At 36.5% G+C, this 23,955-nt stretch overlaps 1 protein-coding gene across 1 annotated transcript in view; it reads right to left on the bottom strand.

Moving 5' to 3' along the window:
* Positions 1-4,897: 4,897 nt before the first annotated feature.
* The window catches only part of LOC128993074 (uncharacterized), a 38,010-nt gene continuing 18,952 nt past the window's right edge, over positions 4,898-23,955 (bottom strand). Inside the window, exons 6-9 of the mRNA XM_054416831.1 lie at positions 23,061-23,207; positions 19,564-19,710; positions 5,851-6,088; positions 4,898-4,908 (exon numbers count right to left, since the gene is read on the bottom strand). Of these exons, the coding sequence (XP_054272806.1) occupies positions 4,898-4,908; positions 5,851-6,088; positions 19,564-19,710; positions 23,061-23,207 (543 nt within the window). The remainder of the gene's footprint in view (positions 4,909-5,850; positions 6,089-19,563; positions 19,711-23,060; positions 23,208-23,955) is intronic.

The raw sequence follows: 23,955 nt of genomic DNA, 5'->3' as shown, positions 1-23,955 counted from the left end.
GTTGAGTGTTTTGCGTACATTTTTGTCAAATTCTGGGAACAGCGTGGATAGGCCTACGCCCTACAGTGAGTCATCACTGCCGCTGCAGTCATTGGCCGTCGGCTACACCTGCACATCACCTGATCTAGTGATCTAGCGCTAGTAGTCCTGCTAACGGCTTTGGTTACTGCATCGTGCGATCCTACTGCTAACATTCACCAGTAAACAATTTACGTCGTTTCGTACTTTTTATGTCTACTTGTGTTTCTTCTGCATTATGGGAAGAGTCTCGAAAAAAGGCAACTTATTTTTGAGTGCTAAACGCAAGAAAAGAAGTGTCAACGTTGGCCTGATGAAATGGCGCCTTGAAAGAAGGTAAGTAGTAAATCATCCTATCATATCATACTAGTATATAAAAATATAGTGGTGTCTGACTCTTACTCTATCAAAAGAAAACATAAACTACTGAATTGATTAGGCTAGAATTTGACACACAGGTAACTTGTACTACATCTAAATTCATAGTTCTATCTTGGTTTTGATATATTACACCATTTCAAGTTGGTGGTAATATATTAGCTACCATATCTGTGGTAAAACCGCAGTTAAAATATTTTTTTTTGTGAACGAATCTTTATTCCAAGCCACATAAAGCATGATACTTTTCGTTTACAGGAACGCAAGGCAGGTTGACGGAGTTGAAAATGTCCATGATCATGACCCTCCTGCTCAACTGGAAGTCACCGACCCTTCATTGGGCAATTCTCAACCATCAACGAGGATGGATATCTCACCCCTTAGTGAAAAGTCGTGCGACAGTCAGTTTAGTGCTGGAAACTCTGATCAGTAAGTGTAGGCCTAATGATGAGTGAATTTTGTTTTTATTTTATTAGATTAGAATGGCAAGGTTCCTATTTTAATAATTACCTGATTTTGAGAAAACCGCTGTCAATATTTTCAAAAATCTACATTTAGAATCTTAACAATTTAGTTGGAACCTTGCTATATAAATTCCAGCTATTTTCATATAATGATTTTTTGTTATCTTATATCGTGTGAACAACTTGTCTACAGGATGCCCAAATTTTATTTCAGGCTTATTTTCAGAGGCTTCTGATTAACTATAATGAGTTTACTAATTGAAAAAATAGTTCTGTTCATAACATACAATTATACATGCCTCAAATTCAATTTTAATTTTTTGTATTATAAAACTTAACTGTCAACCTAACCAAACTTGCTGATGATGAAAAAGTCTAATGAAGGTTTAATCGAACAATAGTTGATAAAATAAAATAAATACTTGTTCATATAATTAAACTATTAATGGCTTAAATTCAATTTGATAATGTTTTTATTATTAAATTAAACTGTAATAACCTAACCAAACCAACCAAACTTGCTGATAATGAAACAAATTTGGACAAAAAGGTAGTGCCACCAGCGGGATTTGAACACGGCACCTTCGGATTATCAGTCCGACACGCTATCCACAAGCCCACCAAGGCTGGTGTCGTCTCATCGTATCGTTTCGGTAATGGTGTTCCCACAGACAATCAGAAGCCTTCAAATGACGGCAAAACTATCCTGAAATAATAATACAGCCACCAGCACCTAGGATTGTAGTAATTTGAGAAATTTGAAGATTTTTTGCTGTCATAGAATATTTTTTATGATAATGTGTTTTTGATAAAGTGAAAATTTAAACAGCTACTGGCTTTTGACATAAATAGCTAAATGCATAAAAAAAGATATTTGATTGGTTTTATCAGTGTTTATAATATATTTTATGTTTTATCATTACAGATTCAAGTGCAGTACCCCAATCCAACCCAGAGCCCGAAGAAAGTTGTGCCTAAGTTCTATAGATATCCACGTTTCTTCCGTTTTAGCAGATGAAGCAACACATGTTGAAGATCAACAAAACATTGATGATAAAATTAGTGTGGACGATTCATCTGACTGTTCTGCAGATGTTGTAGGGAGACGAGTGATAGACGTACGAAAGTTTTTAGAACAAATAAAACAAATGAACGACCACAATGAAGCAATGGGATGCACGTTTGGTAACATGATCCTAAAGAAGGAAACACGATTTGGGCTTAAATCGAACTTATTGTTCAAATGTAACATGTGCAACCTGGAATACACACTGTGTACGGACGACGCGAGTGCCGTAATGGATATAAACTCGGCAAGCGTGGCGGGGGCCATGGCAATCGGAATCGGACATTCCCAACTCGAGGAGTTTTTTTCTGCCTTAGAGGTCCCATCAATGTCCTACAACACGTACTCAAAGTACCACAACAGTGTGTCAGATGGATGGGAGTCAACTGCTCTACAAGAGATGGAGGAGGCAGCCAAGGAGGAGATTAAATATGCGCTGGAGGAGGGTAGCGTCACAAAGGACGGAATACCTATCTTGACGGTTGTGGCAGACGGCGGGTGGGCCAAGAGGTCTTACCGCACTAACTACAATTCACTATCGGGAGTGGTAAGATTTTCATCCCACTATTTTTCCCAATGTCTGGGACAAGAAGTAGCAAAATATGTTGAAAACTGCGCCTTTTTATAAGCTTTCCAACCATATGGTATAGGCCTACTTTTGAGGTTTATAACTTCGTTTGTTTTAGTGACTTGAACACTAGAAAACAGGAATTTCTTTTACTGATTTTACTGTTTAAACTGAAACAAAAATACAAGTTTTTCTGAATACCTGCTATCTGACATATTTTGCTACATTCTTGTATACACAGAAGTATATGTTGTAGGAACATTCTATAGACCAATGTTTATTTTTTATTTTTGGTATATAATTTTTATAGTATTTGGAACTATTTTCGATGTAGTTTTTACTATTGATCCTCTATAATTTTCTATTATTCCCATTCAAAGTTTAATGTTGAACACGAAAATTACATCATCTACTCACACCCACTTACAGGTAATTGAGAAATCACTGTAATATGTTTAAAAACATGGTTATTCTTTCACAATTTAAAATATTTCGTTGGGATATATATATACATATATATACATGTATACATAGTATATGTACATAATATATATACACTATATATTATAACCAAATGAAAAGGAATTTTTTTCCAGGCAGCTATCGTTGGAGCTCACTCAAAGAAGGTGATTTTTCTTGGAGTACGCAATACTATCTGCGCCAGTGCAACTGAGAAAGGATTATCTGCATCGCCGCATCCATGCTACAAAAACTGGACAGGTTCTTCACCCAGCATGGAAGCTGACATTATTTTCGAAGGTTTTTGTAGGAGTATTGAAATGTATGGGGCCATTTACGGGACCGTCCTAGCTGATGGCGATTCAAACGTCTACAATAAACTAATCGAATGTAGGCCATACGAAAATTACACAGTCTCTAAGATTGAATGTACAAATCACCTACTTCGAAATTATTGCTCAAAACTAAGAGACATAGTACTGGACAAAGGCGCCGGTCCAATAACTCTAAGAAACGTACTTAGAAGCAAGGTCTTTAAACTTAGGTCAGCTGTAACAAAGGAGCTGACTACAGACAGAAGGAAAACCATAGAGAAAAGACTTTGCGTCTACAAAATGACATAAGAAATTCGCCAAGCCACGTGTTCGGAGAACATCTTAAATGCGAGGAAATCGGCTACTTCGGATGTAAAGGGAGAAAGGATGGAGAGATAAATTACATCCCTGAGATGAAGGCGAGTGGCATCTACCACAAGGTGATGAGGCACGTGAGCTATCTGTGTGACAATGCCAAAAGCTTGATCATAAAGCAAAACAACAACCCTGCCGAGCATTTCAACTCGAAAGTTGCCAAGTTTGTTGGTGGCAAACGAATAAACTTTGCCAAGAAAAGGTCATACCAGGCGAGATGTTCTGCTGCAGTTGTATCACACAACTCACAACTCGCACTTTACAAACTACATAAAAATCTAGTTAAAAAGAGTCCTGGGAAGGTTTTAAAGACCCAGCAACTTAGGCGGGTACAAAAGGTTCTGAGAGAAAGACAAAGGAGGGAAAAGGTAAGGAGGTCTAAATTGAAATCTAGCAACAAAGATAAAGCCGAAAATCTAAAAAGCTATGGACCAAATTCGCAGAAACCAGACCTCCCAAAAGAAGAATACGAACTGAAAAAGGAAGATTTTCTGAAATCTCTAAAAAGAAACAGGAATGAACTTATCTTGATTGAAAGACAAACCGTTCTACAGTCGGACAGTGGCCTATGGAAAGAAGAAAGGCGCAAGTTGCTCACCGCATCTAACTTCGGTACGGTCTGTAAACGTCGACCAACAACGGGCTGTGGAAACCTCGTAAAGACACTACTGTATAGTGATGTCGATTGTTCAGCGACAAGATATGGAAAAGAAAATGAACTTAATGCCATAACGAAAATTGAAGAAGTATTGGGGGTAACTGTTGAAAAGTGCGGATTGTTCATTGACGAAAACATCCAATACTTAGGCGCCAGTCCTGACGGTCTAATTGGGAATGATAGCATTGTTGAGGTTAAATGTCCAGAGTCATGCAAAAACTTAACCCCAGAAGAATCAATTAGATCAAAAAAGTTCCCTTTCCTAAGCTTCAATGAGGACAAAATAGAAATAAACAGGAAACACAAGTTCTTTTATCAGATCCAGGGACAACTTCACATATCAAAACGACAAAAATGTTACTTCGCCCTGTGGACACCTCATGGAATCCAAATTGAAGAAATCATGAAGGATGACGATTTTTGGCAAAACCAGATGGAAGAGAAATTGAAAAGGTTTTATGTGGATTGTATATTACCAGAGTTAGTAGATCCCCGTCACCCCAGGTCCATGGAAATAAGAAACCCAGTATATATACAAGCTGCCATCAAAGAACAGAAGCAAAAACGGGACCGGAAAAATAAATTACAATCAACAACTTAGGGACGTCCTGAATAAACATGCCAAAAATTATTTTTAACATTGAATTTTGAAAATAATTTAGTGATTGATTTAGTTTTGAAACCTTCATTACTCTGATTTGGACGGATATTGTAAAGTTTATTCATTACGATTTGATTTTTACATTAATGTATTGACTATTGGTTGTATGTTTAATTTTGTAACTATAATTAGGTAATCGTTAATCTGTATATATACATCATGGTATTCATACAAGCTTACCGTAAAATGCGTTAGGATACATATTATTGTGAAATACTTTTGTACTGATTTTTTCTTAGAATATATTTCAATACCTGTACATAAATTAATTTACTTGCCATTTTGAATTTGTATATTATTATTATTTGCTGTATTGTAATTTCCTACCTAGATAAAGGTATTACTATAATTATTGTCATGACAAAGAGAGTTTTTGTATTACATACATATAGCATATAAAACATTGAATTATTGTTTGTTACCATCATTGTGTGTGTGTTGTAACTCTGCAAAACATTAACAGAAATATCTTCAGTAACGAAATGGTGGCTATATTGTTAACTCCTTAAAATATCCTGGTGTGGTACTGTACTGTATTTTGTTCCATTGGAATAAATTTGTTTACTATTTTATTTTATTTTATAAGAATAAAAGAACAGAGAATATAAACTTTTATTAAATGGAATGATATCAATGAAATTAGTAATGCATTTAAAAATAATTTATCACTACCATTTATAATATATAAACTCTCTTCATGTTTAAGCCGTTTAAGGAAGCCGCCAAATATATATCTTGAACATGTACAGTAGAGTATTCTAAGACCGACGCTAGGTAGGGCAGGGCGATGGTACTGCGCGGACTCGTGGCAGTGCGCGTGCGGTGACGGCTAAAATAACGATGTTTTTAGAACGGCATGAATACTGACCCCGCACCCCTCCCCGCTCACCCTCATCTACCACCAAGTCATCCCCCCCCAAATCGCAAACAGAGCAAAGGTGATGATGCCTCTTAAACTTGCAAAATGATTCGGCACAGAGTACACATTCCAAAAATTCTTGTAGGGAACCAGTATTTTTTTTGTAACCATTTGACAGAACCTCAGAGTCAAAGGCCTTTTTACACTTAACACATTCACACAGAACACCATTCAACTGAGCTGTGCACTTTCCTCCTTCACTCTGCACCTGAAACACGCCAAAACTGATATTCAGACTGAACCTCTAAGGGTTCAGAATATCATTGGTACACTTTTAGTAAATATTTCTAAATGTTGTGTTGATTTGTTTTCAGCCAGGATAATAATTATTACAACAAGAGGGCCCGTGTGTTAGTTGTGCAGTTTAATTAGAGCCATTTATTCAATATTACATATAACAGTCTTGATACCTGTGCACAAAATGAGTGCACAGCATCATTGAACATATAACAAATAAAGAGAAATTAAGTTATAAGTTAATTGCAGAATATGAGAAAAAACCCGGCCGCGTATTGATATATCATAATGATTGACATACAAAATAATGGTTATATTCTAATTGAGTACTGGAGTACCGAGCCATAGCTCGGTATAGTTTATTTTGATTGTAAAAGCAATAAAAAAAACCCCCATGTTTTTCTAATTTTGGCTTTTTAGCCAATTTCCCTATAGGGAAGTAGCTATTACCGTAGGTGGCACAGTAAGACCTAAGCCCGGCACCGATTTACTTTTTCATTTTGATGTCCCCAGAGGCCAAAAACACCATTCAATCAAAGTGTTTTATATGTATACTAGCTGTTACAGCGGGCTTTGCCCCGTTTAACTTCACAAATAAGCTCGTTCGCATGGCTCAATCACGTCCTGGTTGAAATGATTTGGATGATCATTCTGCACTAAACTTTTTTACTGTGCAATTTACAAACTTGTGTATTTTTAAGTAAATTAGTATCAATTATCAATCATTAAGATGGGGACGCCTTCTAGGTGCGTATCTTAGTTAAGCGTATGATATGTAGTAGAATCATAAGAGATGGCCTAAATCAAAGGAATTAATCTTTCAGGGTGTATACTATTTTATTAAAGTGAAATTCCAGGTTTTTTCCAGGTTTTTCCTGGTTTTTCAAAGTTTTTCCAGGTTCCCGCGTATTTCTTTGGTTCCACTTAAACTATAATCAATTTAAGACTTGCAGCTTAAGTATACAATATAAACTTACATCAAATTTGTTTCAAAGTCCATAGTGAGCTAGTGTTGAAAAAGTAATAATCCTTATTATACTAATCATTTTCATTATCATCATTACTTAAGGCCTTGGAAACATCTTCTCTCTCAATAGCAGCAAAATCCTGAATATTATCTTAATTTTTTATGAACACATTATCAATGGCGGCAAAATCCTGAATATTTCCTGCGGTCGTGTGGTCGCTTCCCACAGTGACGTAAACGTCATCACAGTCTTAACGTTATCATGGAAAAATCCTGGACATCTCCTGCGGTATGTATACATTATCGCCGTCTCTCGCGATCACGGAAACGTAATCATCGTCATCCACGATCACGGCTAAATCATGAACATCTGCGGCCGTGTAGACATAATCATAGCCTCCCGCAGTCACGGAAACGTCATATTCGTCGTCGTCCGCAATCTCGGCAAAATCATGAATATTTCCCGTGGCCGTGTCTACATCATCGTCGTCTCCCGCGGTCACGGAAACGTCAACGTCGTCGTCCGCGATCGCGGCTAAATCATGAACATCTGCAGCCGTGTAGACATAATCATAGCCTCCCGCAGTCACGGAAACGTCATATTCGTCGTCGTCCGCAATCTCGGCAAAATCATGAATATTTCCCGTGGCCGTGTCTACATCATCGTCGTCTCCCGCGGTCACGGAAACGTCAACGTCGTTTCCTGCGGTCACGGAAACGTCATCGTCGTCGGCCGCAATCACGGCAAAATCATGAGCATATCACGCGGCCGTGTAGAAATCATCATCGTCGTCTTTCGCGGTCACGGCAAATCACGAAAATCTTACGCGGCCGTGTAGACATCATCATTGCCTCTCGCAGATATGGAAACGTCATCGCCGTCGTCCGCGGTCACGGAAACGTCATCGTCGTCTCCCGCGGTCACGGAAACGTCATCGTCGTCTCCCGCGGTCACGGAAACGTCATCGTCGTCTCCCGCGGTCACGGAAACGTCATCGTCGTCTCCCGTGGTCACTGATACGTCATCGTCGTCTCCCGCGGTCACGGAAACGTCATCGTCGTCTCCCGCGGTCACGGAAACGTCATCATCGTCGGCCGCAATCACGGCAAAATCATGAGCATATCACGCGGCCGTGTAGAAATCATCATCGTCGTCTTTCGCGGTCACGGCAAATCACGAAAATCTTACGCGGCTGTGTAGACATCATCATTGCCTCTCGCAGATATGGAAACGTCATCGCCGTCGTCTGCGGTCACAAAAAAGTCATCGTCGTCTCCCGCGGTCACGGAAAAGTCATCGTCGTCTCCCGCGGTCACGGAAACGTCATCGTCGTCTCCCGCGGTCACGGAAACGTCATCGTCGTCTCCCGCGGTCACGGAAACGTCATCGTCGTCGGTCACTATCGCGGCAAAATCATGAGCATTTCACGCGGCCGTGTAGAAATCATCATCGTCGTCTTTCGCGGTCACGGAAACGTCATCGTCGTCTCCCGCGGTCACGGAAAAGTCATCGTCGTCTCCCGCGGTCACGAAAACGTCATCGTCATCTCCCGCGGTCACGGAAACGTCATCGTCGTCTCCCGCGGTCACGGAAACGTCATCGTCGTCTCCCGCGGTCTCAAAAACGTCATCGTCGTCGCCCGCAATCGCGGCAAGACGCATTTTACTACTACAATCTTTTACCGGGGCTAAAATAAACACACAATAATTCCTACTTTTGGATCTTCTGATCTTTAGAACTACAGAATGGTATATTTTGTATCTTCTGACCCTTGGTTCACAAGACCAAAAGTCTAAAGGACACTCTCTTCCATAGGGTCATTAACAATGTAAAATTTTATATCTGTTAATGACTGTACTTTTGGATCTTGTGATCTGAAGTGTCGCCATTTCATCGAACAGTATTATTCAATAATGTAAACTTTTGGATCTTCTGAAGATGATCTGGCTAAAGCATTTGTGCAAACACCAATCAATGAGTTGACAAATGGGTGTTCAATTGGGTTTTCCTGGCAAAAGTCTTCTCACAGACAACACACTTGTGATTCCTGGTGATTCCATGGACAGCCATGTGTTGTTTGACATGGGTTCTTAGTTTGAACGTTTGACCACATATATTACAGACATGAGGTCTGTTATCTCTGTGTGTATGCTCGTGCTGCTGTAAATTACACTCTCTTTTAAATGCTTTGCCACAAGTATGACAGACATACGGTTTATTATCAGAATGTGACAAGGAATGAATATTTAAATTTTGATTTGTTGTGAACATTTTCCCACATTTTTCACAACTAAAACCTCGAGTTGTACCTGAGTGCTGATTTTTAATATGTTCCACTAAAGTCTCTTTGAAGGCAAACACTCTACTACAATTAGCACATTTATATTGTTCGAGAGGCAAATGGCATCTTTTAATATGCATGGTTAATTTATTTTTATCAGCAAAATTACTATTACATTCTCCACATTGGTATTTTTTTGTATGCACATGTACCCGAGAAGTATGTTTTCTAAGACCACTTTTATCTGCATATGTCTCATTACAAAGTTTACATGTATAACTGAGATTTCTGTTCAATTGATAATGCACATTTTGAATGTGTATTTTAAGGGAATATGATTTTGTAAGACCTCTTTTACATATTGGACAAACATTTTTTTTTAAACCTCCTGAATGTACGTTTAAAATATGAGACTTCAACACATTAAACTTGCAAAATGATTCGGCACAGAGTACACATTCCAAAAATTCTTGTAGGGAACCAGTATTTTTTTTGTAACCATTTGACAGAACCTCAGAGTCAAAGGCCTTTTTACACTTAACACATTCACACAGAACACCATTCAACTGAGCTGTGCACTTTCCTCCTTCACTTTGCACCTGAAACACACCAAAACTGATATTCAGACTGAACCTTTAAGGGTTCAGAATATCATTGGTACAATTTTAAAATATTCTAAGCCTCTTTCACACAAAGTGGCGCGCGCTGTACGGCGTCCGCCGAGCGGCGCTGCGCCGGACAAGCGTGTGTCTTCACACTAGTAGGGTTTCGTGCGGCGCACGTCGTACGGCACACCTAAATATTTATAATTTTCTGTTCAGTTGTGGCTTTTAAATGAATACTCCACTTAAAAGTTCAAATAAAATGAATAGGCTAATTTTAAATATAATAAACTAGAGCACCTGTTGCTCGAATTAGAGCAATTGCAAAATATTAAAGGAGTTTTTTTTTACGAATAATTGTCACAATTTCTGTTGACGTGTGAGAGTCAACTCAAAGATAATGTAACCAATCACTCTACTCCAGTTATCGAAACTGGAAACGAACTCACTCTGAAAACGAACGCTCACTCAACTCCATCTATCAAAACTGAAAACAAAAACTCTTGTGTGTATCATGTGTGTACTATGAACAGCTGTAATTAATACAAATTATTTGTCTGTTTACCTAACAAAATCTTGTCTTCATAATTTGATATACATTGGGATTTTGATGGCCTGAGGGGCAAAGCCCAAGGACTTTTACTACAGGAATTGGTGAAAGGGACGTGTAACACAACAAATACTTAATTTTGACACATCGTTTGTAAAAATCTGTCCATTATTAATGGAGGAGTAGTATTTCGTAGAAATCGCCTTCACGTATTATATATAAGTATTCGTCATATCTGAAAATATTATATTCTAGAAGTTTAAAAAAAATGTTTCATTGCATATAAATTACTAAATTATTATTAACACTAAATATTCTCCTCTAAACAACCACACAACAATTGTTCATCATGTAAGTTATTAAAGGAAACATTTTTTTTATACTTTAAGTTGGCCGATTTCCATAGGATGAACATAAAAAAATATGTTTTGTAATAACTTAATATATATTATTAATAAATATATTATTTTTGATATATAATTTCTTAATCAACTGTTGCACCCTCTTGGTTAGGTAGTTTGCCTAAATTGAGACAGCGTAGGGGTTGGGCCGTGCGGCGCGCGCCGCACCGTGTGAAAGCTCCCATAAGAACCAATGCCCCTTCACCGAATTGTCGGGCGTGGACGCCGCGCGGCGCTGTTGTCCGGCTGAAGGTGCATCCGGCGGTAACTCGCGCGCCGAACATAGTGTGAAAGGACTCATATACTCCCATAGCCCTATGCCGGATCCGGTGGGCGCCGCACGGCGAGCACCGCGTCGTGTAAAAGAGGCGTTAAATGTTGTGTTGATTTGTTTTCAGCCAGGATCTATAATATTAAAACGTGACAGGGTTTTTTTAATTTCACGATTCTGAATCAACCACTTGACGGATTTTCATGATTTTTGGGTTGAAAGAAAGATAATTTTGAGAACTAGGGAATGTCGAAGCCATAATTTTAGTTTAGGGTCCCAGTTTTTTAGAAATTAAGTTTTAATTTTTTTAAAGTCTAGCAGCCGACGCTAACATTCTAAACTAGCTTTTGGTATGATATGATTTGCTTAACATAACAGTAGTTGTAAATATTCAGCGTTTGTTACACAAATTCAGCATTTGGATAAAAATTAAAAGACATACTAAGGGTTGACTTATTTATACTATGTGTAATGCTGATCATTGATAAGTTCAATTCTTCGGTAAGAGGATGATAGATGAATTAAATATATATAGTAAAATACTAGGATGTTCAAATTATTTTGTAAAGCAATCTTTGATTTGTTTTAGTGCAATATAATTTGTTTTAACTAACAGCTGATTAAATATAAAACTATTCTATAGAACTATTAGGTTATTTTATTTACTCTGATTTAGTAATTGACTATAGGAAATAAGTAAGATTAGTAGATATAATTATAGACCACAGAGATAAGTAAAACCATACCCCCGCCGCAGCAAACCTGCAGACTAAGCGAATTTCCATTAACCTGATTGGATTTACACTAAAATGCCTCCATAATAATAGCCCATTTATTTCCTATTTAAATAGAATTAGTTTAACGAGTACTTAGGTTTGCTGCAACAGGGAGGGTAAAAAAGATTTTTTTTTTTTAAATGATAATTAGTTTAGTAAGAAATAAAAGTATTTTCCAAAATCAATCAAAATATGTTCATAAACAAGCAAACAACAGTTGACTTATTCTCCATAAGAATAACATAGGAATTTTAAAATTACAATTTTTTTGAATTTTCTCCGTAACAATTAGGCGCATAATAACGCTTCAATATACTAAATTATTTGTTTTTTTAAGCTCTACAAAATGGTTTAAAAAGAAATTGTGAAACTTTGTGTTTTTAGGGTCAAAAATGGGAAAAACCTATTTTTACCCCATAAAACCCCCCATAAACCCCCGTTCCCATAGTCCGATCATGCTGCTTCGCGAACTCATTTTAGTTTATCCCGCCTTTTATTACCAAATTTTATCAAAATCGGACAAAAATTACTCAAGTTATCGTGTGGATGGACACATATATATATAGATATATAAAAATTTGAACGAATGGTGTTTTTGGCCTCTGGGGACATCAAAATGAAAAAGTAAATCGGTCCCGGGCTTAGGTCTTACCATGAGACCTACGGTAATAGCTACTTCCCTATAGGGAAATTCGCTAATAGCTTTATACAAATCGAGGCTCTGTACACGAGTCTTAAAAGAAAAGGATTATGCAAATCATTTAACTGCTCAACTTTTTTGGAAAGAGTTGGAAAATAACAATATTTACATGTATTAATTCGTCTTGGTAGCTACAATTAATGTTTACAATTAATGTTAGTCTGCTTACAATTTGTTTCGATTAGGCTCAGAAATATTGGTGTCAATGAAAAGGAGATAAAGAATAATCACGAATCATGAGTTTAAATTACCACCACAACCTCAGCCAGGTTTTACCCAAAGATAAACTGATGGATGACATAGATTGAACAGCCAATCTAAAAAAGGTTGTTTGGCGTGTGTTCAGTTGTGGTGTGTTCAGTTTGGGGGTGCTGATGTATGCAAAATATAACTTTTATTTCAACTATAAATATCTTATAGTTTAAATAGATTAATATGGGAAATTACGATGTACATTGATTCAATGAGGGTGCGTAATTATCAAGTACATTAGAACTGATAACGGTATGGATAAAAACATATACAATTACGTCCCTAGCTTTACTAGCCTGTTTACTTTTTAAATTCCTCCAACATGTGACCAGTTCTTTTTTTTTCAAATAAAGGGTATTTTTAAACCACCAGCTGTTTCAAAACGAACTATATGTTATTGTTTTTAATTTTCTTTGTTTATACTTATTTATTTACCATGTAACGTTATTTCCAAGATCAATTATCTTTCATTTAGTGCAATTGGCCTTAAGAGGAGACCCAAAATAAAAATTCATCATTGTTACAAAAGTCATGGTTTATTTAAAATAGAGATTGCCAACCAATAAACACTGTAGATCATGAGAATATGTTATTTCTAAGATCATTTCTAGTCTGGTTAGAGAAATGGAATAATATTGTGGTCCAAGGAGAGTTAGCAAATAATAAAAAAAGAAATGGAAAACGCACACTTGACACACAGTTTGCACTTAAACATGCCGTCAGTACAGTTTTAGAAATTGTAGAATGTTTATTTAATTCTTTACACTTTAAGTATGTGTTGCTAGGAAAGTTCCAAACAGACGATTTAGAGGCTAGGTTTGGACAGTATCGTCAAATGAGTGGTGCTAGTTACAATATATCTGTTACACAAGTACTCGAATCAGAAAAGAAGCTTAAAACTCTTAGCATTATAAAGGTATTTTCTGCTAAAAATCGGGAAGTAGAGATAAGGGATTTTAGTGTAGAAGAAACTGAGGGACCACAAGGGGAAACAAACCTTTTTTTTATGTTTCAGAATTTGAAGACATTTCTCGTGAGTTAGAAAGTGCTGATATTTCCGAAAATGATGTTGTTGGTATTACCTACATAGGAGGGTACATTTGCCATAAATTGTTAAAAAATGTTCAATGTAACTGTTGTAAACCTAAATTTGTTTTAATCGATAAGCAAACAATCCTCAACTCACATAGGCCTACAATGTCTTATTATTTTACCGTGATAGATAGGGGCAATTTACAATATCCCTCTGACCTCATCATAAATACATTGATTACTGGTTTGAAGGGTTTTAAAATTATGATTGGTGAAAGATATGAAAGTACATTTTTGAAGAGCAAATGTCAGAGAAAGGTACTAATGTCGGTAATGTACCATGTTCTCGACAGCACAAATGTTGAGGTATGTCTTTCTTGTGGTATAGATATAACCCCATTGTTTAAAAAATGTTTATTAACATTCTGTAATATTTTACTGAATAATTATAGTAAAATGAAAAAACAACGAATAATCGAGGAAGGAAAGAAGTGTACCAAAAAACGTAAGCTAGATAAGCTTTGTAATAAGTGTTGATTAAAGATTGTTTTGTACAGATTAAAAACAAGTTAAGACTGAAATTGTTTTTTTATTCACCATTATCCATATTCAACTTTATTATAGCAGTGTACTAAATAATATGCATATACAGTAATGAAAACAATGATATTACATACTTTTGCATCAAATAGTAGCCTAACTAGTAAAATATGTTTTGTTATTATAGAAATACACAAACATTATTATACGAATTTAAAAAAAAAACTAGCTAGTCACTACGCTACACTAACATAAAACATTACTGCAAAATTATATTATAATACGACTTCATTTAATTGTTCAAATCACAGTGGGAACTAACTGCAGTCGTAAAAACGTATAAGCGCCTATGTGTGTAGCGGCCGCGAGACCGCCTACAGTTGTGACGTCACACAAGTAGCAGCACGGCCTGTATATCTAGTGCGGCCTTGCATGTGCCCATTCAGCCGGTGCACTGTTGAAAACTACAAAACATTCTTGGATTTTCCTAAGTCAATGCTTAATAACATTCATAAGAATGATCTTCCCTATTATACTGTATTTAGTAAACTTCTACTGTACTGTAGATACTAGACCCGGGACCGATTTACTTTTTCATTTTGATGTCCCCAGAGGCCAAAAACACCATTCGTTCAAATTTTTATATATGTATATATATATATATAGACTTATATATATATATATATATATATACGTCCGTGAACGCGATAACTTGAGTTATTTATGTCCGATTTTGATGAAATTTGGTTTAAAGGTGTAAAGCGGGATAAACTTGAATGAGTTCGCGAACCAGCACGATCGGACCATGGGAACGGGGCTTTACGGGGGGTTTTATGAGGTAAAAATTGGTTTTTCTCACTTTTGACCCTCAAAACACAATATTTCCCGATTTCTCTTTAGACCTTTTTAAAGAGCTTAAAAAAACAAATAATTTAGTATATAAAAGTATTTTTGTTCAATTATTAGTAACGGAGAAAATTAAAAAAAAATGGAAATTTAAAATTCCCATGTTATTCTTAAGGAGAATATTGTCAAATGTTGTAGTTTGCTTGTTTATGGATATATTTTGATCAAACTTGGCAAATTTATTTATTTTGTACTAAGCTATCAATATTTTACTCAAAAACACACTTTATTAGTTTCCTTGTAGCAGCAAACCTAGGTACTCGTTAAACCTAATATTATTAAAATTTATTTAACTGAAAATCAATTCAGACAAATGGAAATTCGCTTAGTCGGCAGGTTTGCTGCGGCGGGGGTATTGTTAAATAGTTTGCCTGTATATCTGAAAAATATATGTTACCGTAGAGTTTTAAATCTAATTTTAAAGAATTTATATCTAGATCTCGGTTAAATAATATAATTTTGGTTTTTTTTTATTCTATAATTTTATCACAGTTGTTCACTGCTTCGTTAAAATGTTATTACCGTTAACTTTTTCATTAATTATTTTTTGTTAAGAAAAAATAAATTATGTAAAAAGTGAAAATTGTAAATTATATTAAAGCCTTTATATAAAGACCTTAGAACTCTCACATTTTTAGTCAGCTTTGTGAAGAAATTGGAAGTGAACAAGTTCAGCTCTTACTTCACACCAAGATACGCTGGCTTTTTCGAGGCAATTTCCTTCAACTTTTTTTGAAGCTGTGTGATGAGATAAGAATTATTTTCTAGGGAGAAAAACATGAAAGCTTTCCTCTGAACGTCAAGTTGTAGAGCAACGTTGCATATCTGGCAGATATCTTTCGTCATTTCAACGTCTTAAATACAAATCTTCAAGGGCCAGACACTGATATATTTAGTGAGCAGGAAAAAGTGGAATCTATGATAGAATACCCCCGCCACAGCAAACCTGCCGACTAAGCGAATTTCCAGTTGCCTGAATTGATTTTCAATTAAATGTATTTAATAAACATTAATTTTAATGAGTACATAGGCTTGCTGCTACAGGGAGGGTAAAAAAGTGTGTTTTTTAGAGAAATATTAATAACTTAGTATAAAATAAATAAATTTACCAAGTTTGATCAAAATATATCCATAAACAAGCAGACTACAACATTTTACAATATTCCCCATAAGAATAACATGGGAATTTTAAAATAACAATTATTTGAATTTTCTCCGTAACTAATAATAGTACAAAAACACTTTGATATACTAAATTATTTGTTTTTTTAAGCTCTTTAAGAAGGTCTGAAGAGAAATTGGGAAATTTTTCGTTTGTAGGGTCAAAAATTAGAAAAACCCATTTTTACCCCATAAAACCCCCCGTAAAACCCCGTTCCCATGGTCCGATCATGCTGGTTCGCGAACTCATTCAAGTTTATCCTGCCTTACACCTTCAAACCAAATTTCATCAAAATCGGATAAAAATTACTCAAGTTATCGTGTTCACGGACACATATATATATATATAAATCTATATATATATATATATATATATCTATATATATATATATATACATATATAAAAATTTGAACGAATGGTGTTTTTGGCCTCTGGGGACATCAAAATGAAAAAGTAAATCGGTCCCGCACCTAGGTCTTACCATGCCACCTACGGTAATAGCTACTTCCCTATAGGGAAATTCGCTAAAAACTACAGCTTTGGTCTAATCGTGCTCTAAAGAACTCTTACAGCTATTTTACAACTTTGCAAGAGTTCTTAGAAACAACCGAAGTAGAGATGCCTGCAAAAACAAAAGAATTGATTCTTGAAAATTTAACAGGTCCAGCTAAAACTCTTAGGAGCTATTTCCCTGAACCTAACCCTAGCAATAAGTGGATCTAAATATCCTTTCAAGAAGAGAAGCATTTGTGTCCTTGTTGGTCTTTCTGATTCTGAGCCGCGGACCAATTGGTTAAACTCTCGTGCAGCAGAGCCTGGGAGATTGTTTAAGAGGAAAATAACTTGACAAGGTTTTGGCTACTTGCTTAAGTTGAAGTACCAGAACTTGCCAAAAAAGCTCTGGAACACATAGTTCCTTTTTGTACAACCTATTTGTCTTAAAGAACATTTTCTGAACTTTGCAACTTGAAGCCAGCAAAGAGAAATAGAATTTAAAATATTTAAACTGATTTAAGGTTAAAACTTAATAAATCCCAACATTTTAGAGATTCTTATAACCAAAAAACAATACCATTGTTCACACTAAAGTAAGAAAGTTATTGAAGTCATGTAATCCCAGTAGGTGGGCCATACTTATTTCAATATACAGTATTACTGTAAGCTATGTAAAAATAAAGTTTTCAAAATCAACAAATTATTTATTTTTTTAACAAACCTATACCTTACTCCTTGCCTTATTGTAAATATGCCATCTTTTAAAATAATAAATTTTAAATAAAAAAATTAGGCGTTATCAAGGGGGGGGGAGTCAGGTGATAGGCATGTATTATTAGTCAGGTGATGCATTACATACATAATTATTTACGGGTGTTCTTGAGTAGATGAATTTTGAGAACAGCTGCTTTAGTGGACCTTATTTCTCAGCGTTTCACGGGCAAGAGCGTCCGTTGTTGTTGATGAAAATGTCAAGTGTTAAGTGTGCATTAGTGAGGCAGTATTTAACTACTTTTTTAACCAGGGGAAAGTAGCTTTTAGTTTTCCCTCAGGTCTATGTCTCAAAGATCTATAAAGCTGCTGTTTTATTTTTCTCGTCGTATATAAAATAATAAAAATAATAAATGTCAACATTTATTTGTGAAACATTTGGTTTGCCTTAAACGTGTATGACATTGTGTTTTTCATGGTTAGGTATATTTATACAAAATCTTATGATTTTCCGGCATATCTGGAAAAACTTAACTTGAAATGCAAACAAATTGCTGTTTTGAATATAATAAGGTTTCATCTGACTAGGCCTATTGTATAAGATCCCAGTACGAAAAACGTGCACACTTCTAGAATGAAATCATTTAATAAGGTCATTCCTTATTATATCATAGAAACTCTCTCTCGGCTTGATTTTTTTGGCGTTGCTGAGAGTAAGATACGTTTGGTGAGTCAGTGGCTCTGTCGGTAGCAGCACGGACTTCGGGCCCAAGGCAGCGATGTCAAGGGTTCAGATCCTGGTCATTGGCGTAAACATTTTATCAGTACAGTTCACCTTTGTCCTGTACCGGCTCACCCCTTGCTTTGCTGAATAAGTTCCAGACACGGGCAGTAAGTTTATGTGGACGGGCATATGCAAGGTTAAAAGAGGCCGCCAACCTCTTAAGCTTGCTGACTGAGCAATTTCTGATAGGAAGGGTTTCAAGTGTAATAATCAGCACATGGACAGTAAAGAAAAAGAGGGTGGAGAGACACAAGATCGCTTGTAACCAGGTTTAAAGAATTAGATCATATGATGAAGTATTGTATGATCATTAACAGATTTATTTTAATTATTTAGAAATAAGATTATTTGTTTACTTCTTTGTTCGCTACAATTGGCAGACTTGTGACCGCACGACAAGTAGTGTAGGTACTTATAACACCCTATTACTTAATGGAGAAATATATTTAAACAATTATAGCTTAAATTCACTCGTTTAGAGGCTATTTTACCATGCATTTTTACACAACATTTATATTTCCAACAACAAAAAAAAAAACATCAGCAGGTTCCCATTTCTTTGCGACTTTTCTCAATTTTAAGACACTTGGAATAAATGACAATCTACTACAAGCTTACAGTTAACCCTTTCATTGCTATAGAGCGATATATTGTTATTAGCGTTTCATCAGAATAGTGCTAAACTGCTATGCGACGATATATTGTGCTGGCACGAATTTCGATTGTGTGAGTATTAATGGGCATATCGGTTGATTTGGTTGTTGTTTTGAAACAGCGATGATTTCTTTCGATTTCTCATACGATCGAGGCCAAATATATCATTCCTTAGCACTTTTGGGATCAAAAATTCTATTTTTACCGATTTCTTTCCTCGCACACTAGACTTTGCCACCGTGGCAAGCCTAGAATTTTTAGGAAAAAATAAGAAATAACTCTAGCTTTTTCAGAAAATTACAAACAAGTTCTAGCAATGTAAGGGTTAAAGACACTATGACTACTGAACATGATGTCTTACCTCTTCGGTGTCTGAATCTATGGATGGTGTTTGGTTTTCATTTGATGTGGCTGCTACAGCTGGTGATGTAGTTCTTGTGGTATTTCTTCTGACATTTATACTTTTATCATGCCTCTTGCTACTGTCCCTTTCAGATTCAACAATTGCCTGGAAATATTACATTTCATTTAGTGTTTTGGAACAATAATGGATAAATTGTGGCTTAGCTAACAAGTTGCTTATCAAAACTCAATCCTTTGTGCATTGGTAAACTGTCCTGTATTTTTTAGGCTTTACACAACTCAAACCTGTTATTCTTTAGTTAACTCTTGTCTTGTGAGATTTAAAGTAAATAAACTATAGTTTACTCGAATAAACAGTCGTATCTATAGTTGTTACATTACGACATTGACTATTGGATACTGAAGTAGACATCCCATCTATATGGACCAGCTAGCAATATTTGTATATCCCCAACAAAGAACATAGTTCTGTAAGCCGGTCACAGAATGTGATAGTGTCTAAAAATATATTTTCTACCTTATTGCTGATGTAGTTGATGGGTCATAACATAACAGTTGCTATAGCTCACAATAAGTCGTTACATCAGTTTAACTTTGGTAAAAAATGTATAAATCTGACAGAAATTAGTAATTTATATCAGCACAATCGTTGGTGGCTCACATCAACTACGAGGATTTTGATTTAAAACCTGGCAACAACATTAACATGAGGATGGAAAGTGTAGTTGTGTCACATGTCAATGATTGCGATCTATAAAAAAACATTCTACTGTATACCTACTCTCGATAATTTGATTACTTATTTGACAGATAAATGTTCAGTTGGGTTTTCTTTGCAAAAAAACTTCTTACAGACAACACACTTAAACTCTTCATTATCTTCTCTTCATGAGACTCTCCCTTCTCTAAAATCCACAGACAACACACTTGTGATTCCGATTCCATGGACAGCCTAGTGTTGTTTGACATGGGTTCTTAAGTCGAATGTCTTTGAAGCAAAGAGTACTTGTTAGCTACAGAGCTGCAAAAGGTGTCATTCTGTTCACAAATGATGACAGTAAGCGGCGATGACCCACGTTTTAGCCTATACACCTACGGAGCTTTATACGCAAAAACGGCTCATACTTAAAAAAACCAGCCCTAGTATTATGTATTTGACTCCACATTGTCCTGTGAGTAAGGTCGCTAAAATGTAATTATCTCCATTGCCTAGTGGGTACAGTAGCTATGTGTTTAACTTTATTACCTAGTAGGTACAGTAGCTATGTGTTTTACTTTATTACCTAGTGGGTACAGTAGCTATCGTAGGTTTTCATCCATTGTCTAGTGAGTGCAGTAGCTATCATAGGTTTAATTCCATTGCCTAGTGGGTACAGTAGCTATCATAGGTTTACTCCATTACCTAGTAGGTAAAGTAGCTGTTGTAGGTTTACCTGCATCGACTAGAGGGTACAGTAGCTATCACGTGCTTTCCTCCATTACCAAATGGGTACAGTAGCTATCATGTGCCCTTTACCTAGTGGGTACAGTAGCTATCATGTGTTTTCCTCCATTGCCTAGTGGGTACAGTAGCTATCATAGGTTTTCATCCATTGCCTAGTGGGTACAGTAGCTATCATAGGTTTACTTCCATTGCCTAGTGGGTACAGTAGCTATCATAGGTTCACCTCCATTGCCTAGTGGGTAAAGTAGCAATGATAGGTTTGCCTCCATTGCCTAGAGGGTACATAAACTATCGTAGGTTTTCATCTATTGTCTAGTGGGTACAGTAGCTATCATAGGTTTACCTCCATTACCAAGTGGGTACAGCTATCATAGGTTCACCTCCATTGCCTAGTGGGTAAAGTAGCTATGATAGGTTTGCCTCCATTGCCCAGTGGGCACAGTAGCTTTAATAGGTTTTCATCCATTGCCTAGTGGGTACAGTAGCTATCATATGTTTACCTATTACCTAGTGGGTACAGTAGCTATCATAGGTTTACCTCCATTACCAAGTGGGTACAGCTATCATAGGTTCACCTCCATTGCCTAGTGGGTAAAGTAGCTATGATAGGTTTGCCTTCATTGCCTAGTGGGCACAGTAGCTATGATAGGTTTTTCTACATTGCCTAGTGGGTACAGGAGTTATCGTGATTAGCTCCATTGCCTAGAGGGTACATAAGCAATTGTAGGTTTTCATCCATTGTCTAGTGGGTACAGTAGCTATCATACGTTTTACAGTAGCTATTGTAGGTTTACCTACATAGCCTAGACGGTACAGTAGCTATCATAGGTTTACCTATTGCCTAGTGGGTACATTAGCTATCATGTGTCTTCCTCCATTGCCTAGTGGGTGCGTTAGCTATTGTGTACTAGGTAGCTATCATATGTACCTGCATCCATGTACAGTTTTCTATTACCTAGTGGGTACAGTAGTATCATGAGTGATTCTTTATTAACCAGTGGGTACAGTAACTATAATAGGTTTACCTTATTGCCTAGTGGGTACATTAGCTATCATGTGTCTTCCTCCATTGCCTAGTGGGTGCGTTAGCTATTGTGTACTAGGTAGCTATCATATGTACCTGCATCCATGTACAGTTTTCTATTACCTAGTGGGTACAGTAGTATCATGAGTGATTCTTTATTAACCAGTGGGTACAGTAACTATAATAGGTTTACCTTATTGCCTAGTGGGTACATTAGCTATCATGTGTCTTCCTCCATTGCCTAGTGGGTGCATTAGCTATTGTGTACTAGGTAGCTATCATATGTACCTGCATCCATGTACAGTTTTCTATTACCTAGTGGGTACAGTAGTATCATGAGTGATTCTTTATTAACCAGTGGGTACAGTAACTATAATAGGTTTACCTATTGCCTAGTGGGTACATTAGCTATCATGTGTCTTCCTCCATTGCCTAGTGGGTGCATTAGCTATTGTGTACTAGGTAGCTATCATATGTACCTGCATCCATGTACAGTTTTCTATTACCTAGTGGGTACAGTAGTATCATGAGTGATTCTTTATTAACCAGTGGGTACAGTAACTATAATAGGTTTACCTTATTGCCTAGTGGGTACATTAGCTATCATGTGTCTTCCTCCATTGCCTAGTGGGTGCATTAGCTATTGTGTACTAGGTAGCTATCATATGTACCTGCATCCATGTACAGTTTTCTATTACCTAGTGGGTACAGTAGTATCATGAGTGATTCTTTATTAACCAGTGGGTACAGTAACTATAATAGGTTTACCTTATTGCCTAGTGGGTACAATGACATGTGTTTTCCTCTATTGCCTAGTGGGCAATAAAGGAGAATAGCTATCATGTGGTGTCCTCCATTACCTTTTTTTTCTAGGAAGCTAGGCACGAGCCCAAAATCGTTTTACACATTACTTCAGGCTAGACCTGAAGTAATGTGTCCATAGTTTAAGACTATGGATAGATGTTTAAGACCTTAATTTAGGCTAGACTGTATTTGGACACTATGACTACTGAACATGATTTCTTACCACTTCGGTGTCTGAATCTATGGATGGTGTTTGGTTTTCATTTGATGTGGCTGCTACAGCTGGTGATGTAGTTCTTGTGGTATTTCTTCTGACATTTATACTTTTATCACGCCTCTTGCTTTTCTTCCTTTCAGATTCAACAATTACCTGGAAATATTACATTTAATTTAGTGTTATGGAACTTAAAATAATGGATGAACTGTGGCTTGGCTAGCAAGTTGCTGGTCAAAACTCAATCCTTTCTGCGATAGAAAACTGTCCTGTATTTCTTAGGCTTTACGCGATTCAAACCTATTATCCTCGTCACTTGTCTTGTGAGATTCAAAGTAAATAAAGTATAGTTTCCTCGAATACAACAGTTGTCTCTATAGTTTTGTTACATTTTGACATTGACTATTAGATAGTGAGGTAGACCTAGGCCCCACTGGAAAAACAGGCCATGCTGCAGGATTCATGATGTCACACTGAGTGGGTTGATGGATTCACTGGAACATCCCATATGTTTTAGGTAAATAAGCTGGCTGTTTGTCAGATTTTAGCGGTAAGATTTTGATACATCTATTTACCACTGTGACGTAGTGTTGCGCTGCTCGCACTGCAGCATGGCCTGTTTTTCTAGTGGAGCCTTGGGTAGATATCTCATCTATAACTAATGGACCAGCTGTTGCCAATTTTTGTGTATCCCCATCAAAGAACATAGTTGTGTAAGCCAGTCACAGATTATGCTAATGTCTAAAAATCTATTTTCTACCTTAATTTGATTGCTTACAATCTATACAAATATTCTACTGAACACCTTCCCTTAGTTATTTTTATTATTATTATTATTAAAAGTTAACAAGTCAAAAAAACATTACAGCTTATGTCCAGTCTCCAGCTGACCCTAAGGAGTAAA

The sequence above is a fragment of the Macrosteles quadrilineatus genome, unplaced genomic scaffold (assembly GCF_028750875.1).
Source record: "Macrosteles quadrilineatus isolate MER2022 unplaced genomic scaffold, UCM_ALF_1.0 Scaffold_4__1_contigs__length_99947679, whole genome shotgun sequence".
Lineage (NCBI taxonomy): Eukaryota > Metazoa > Arthropoda > Insecta > Hemiptera > Cicadellidae > Macrosteles > Macrosteles quadrilineatus.
Note: the sequence above shows the minus strand (reverse complement) of the source record. Positions and strands in the feature narration are given on the sequence as shown.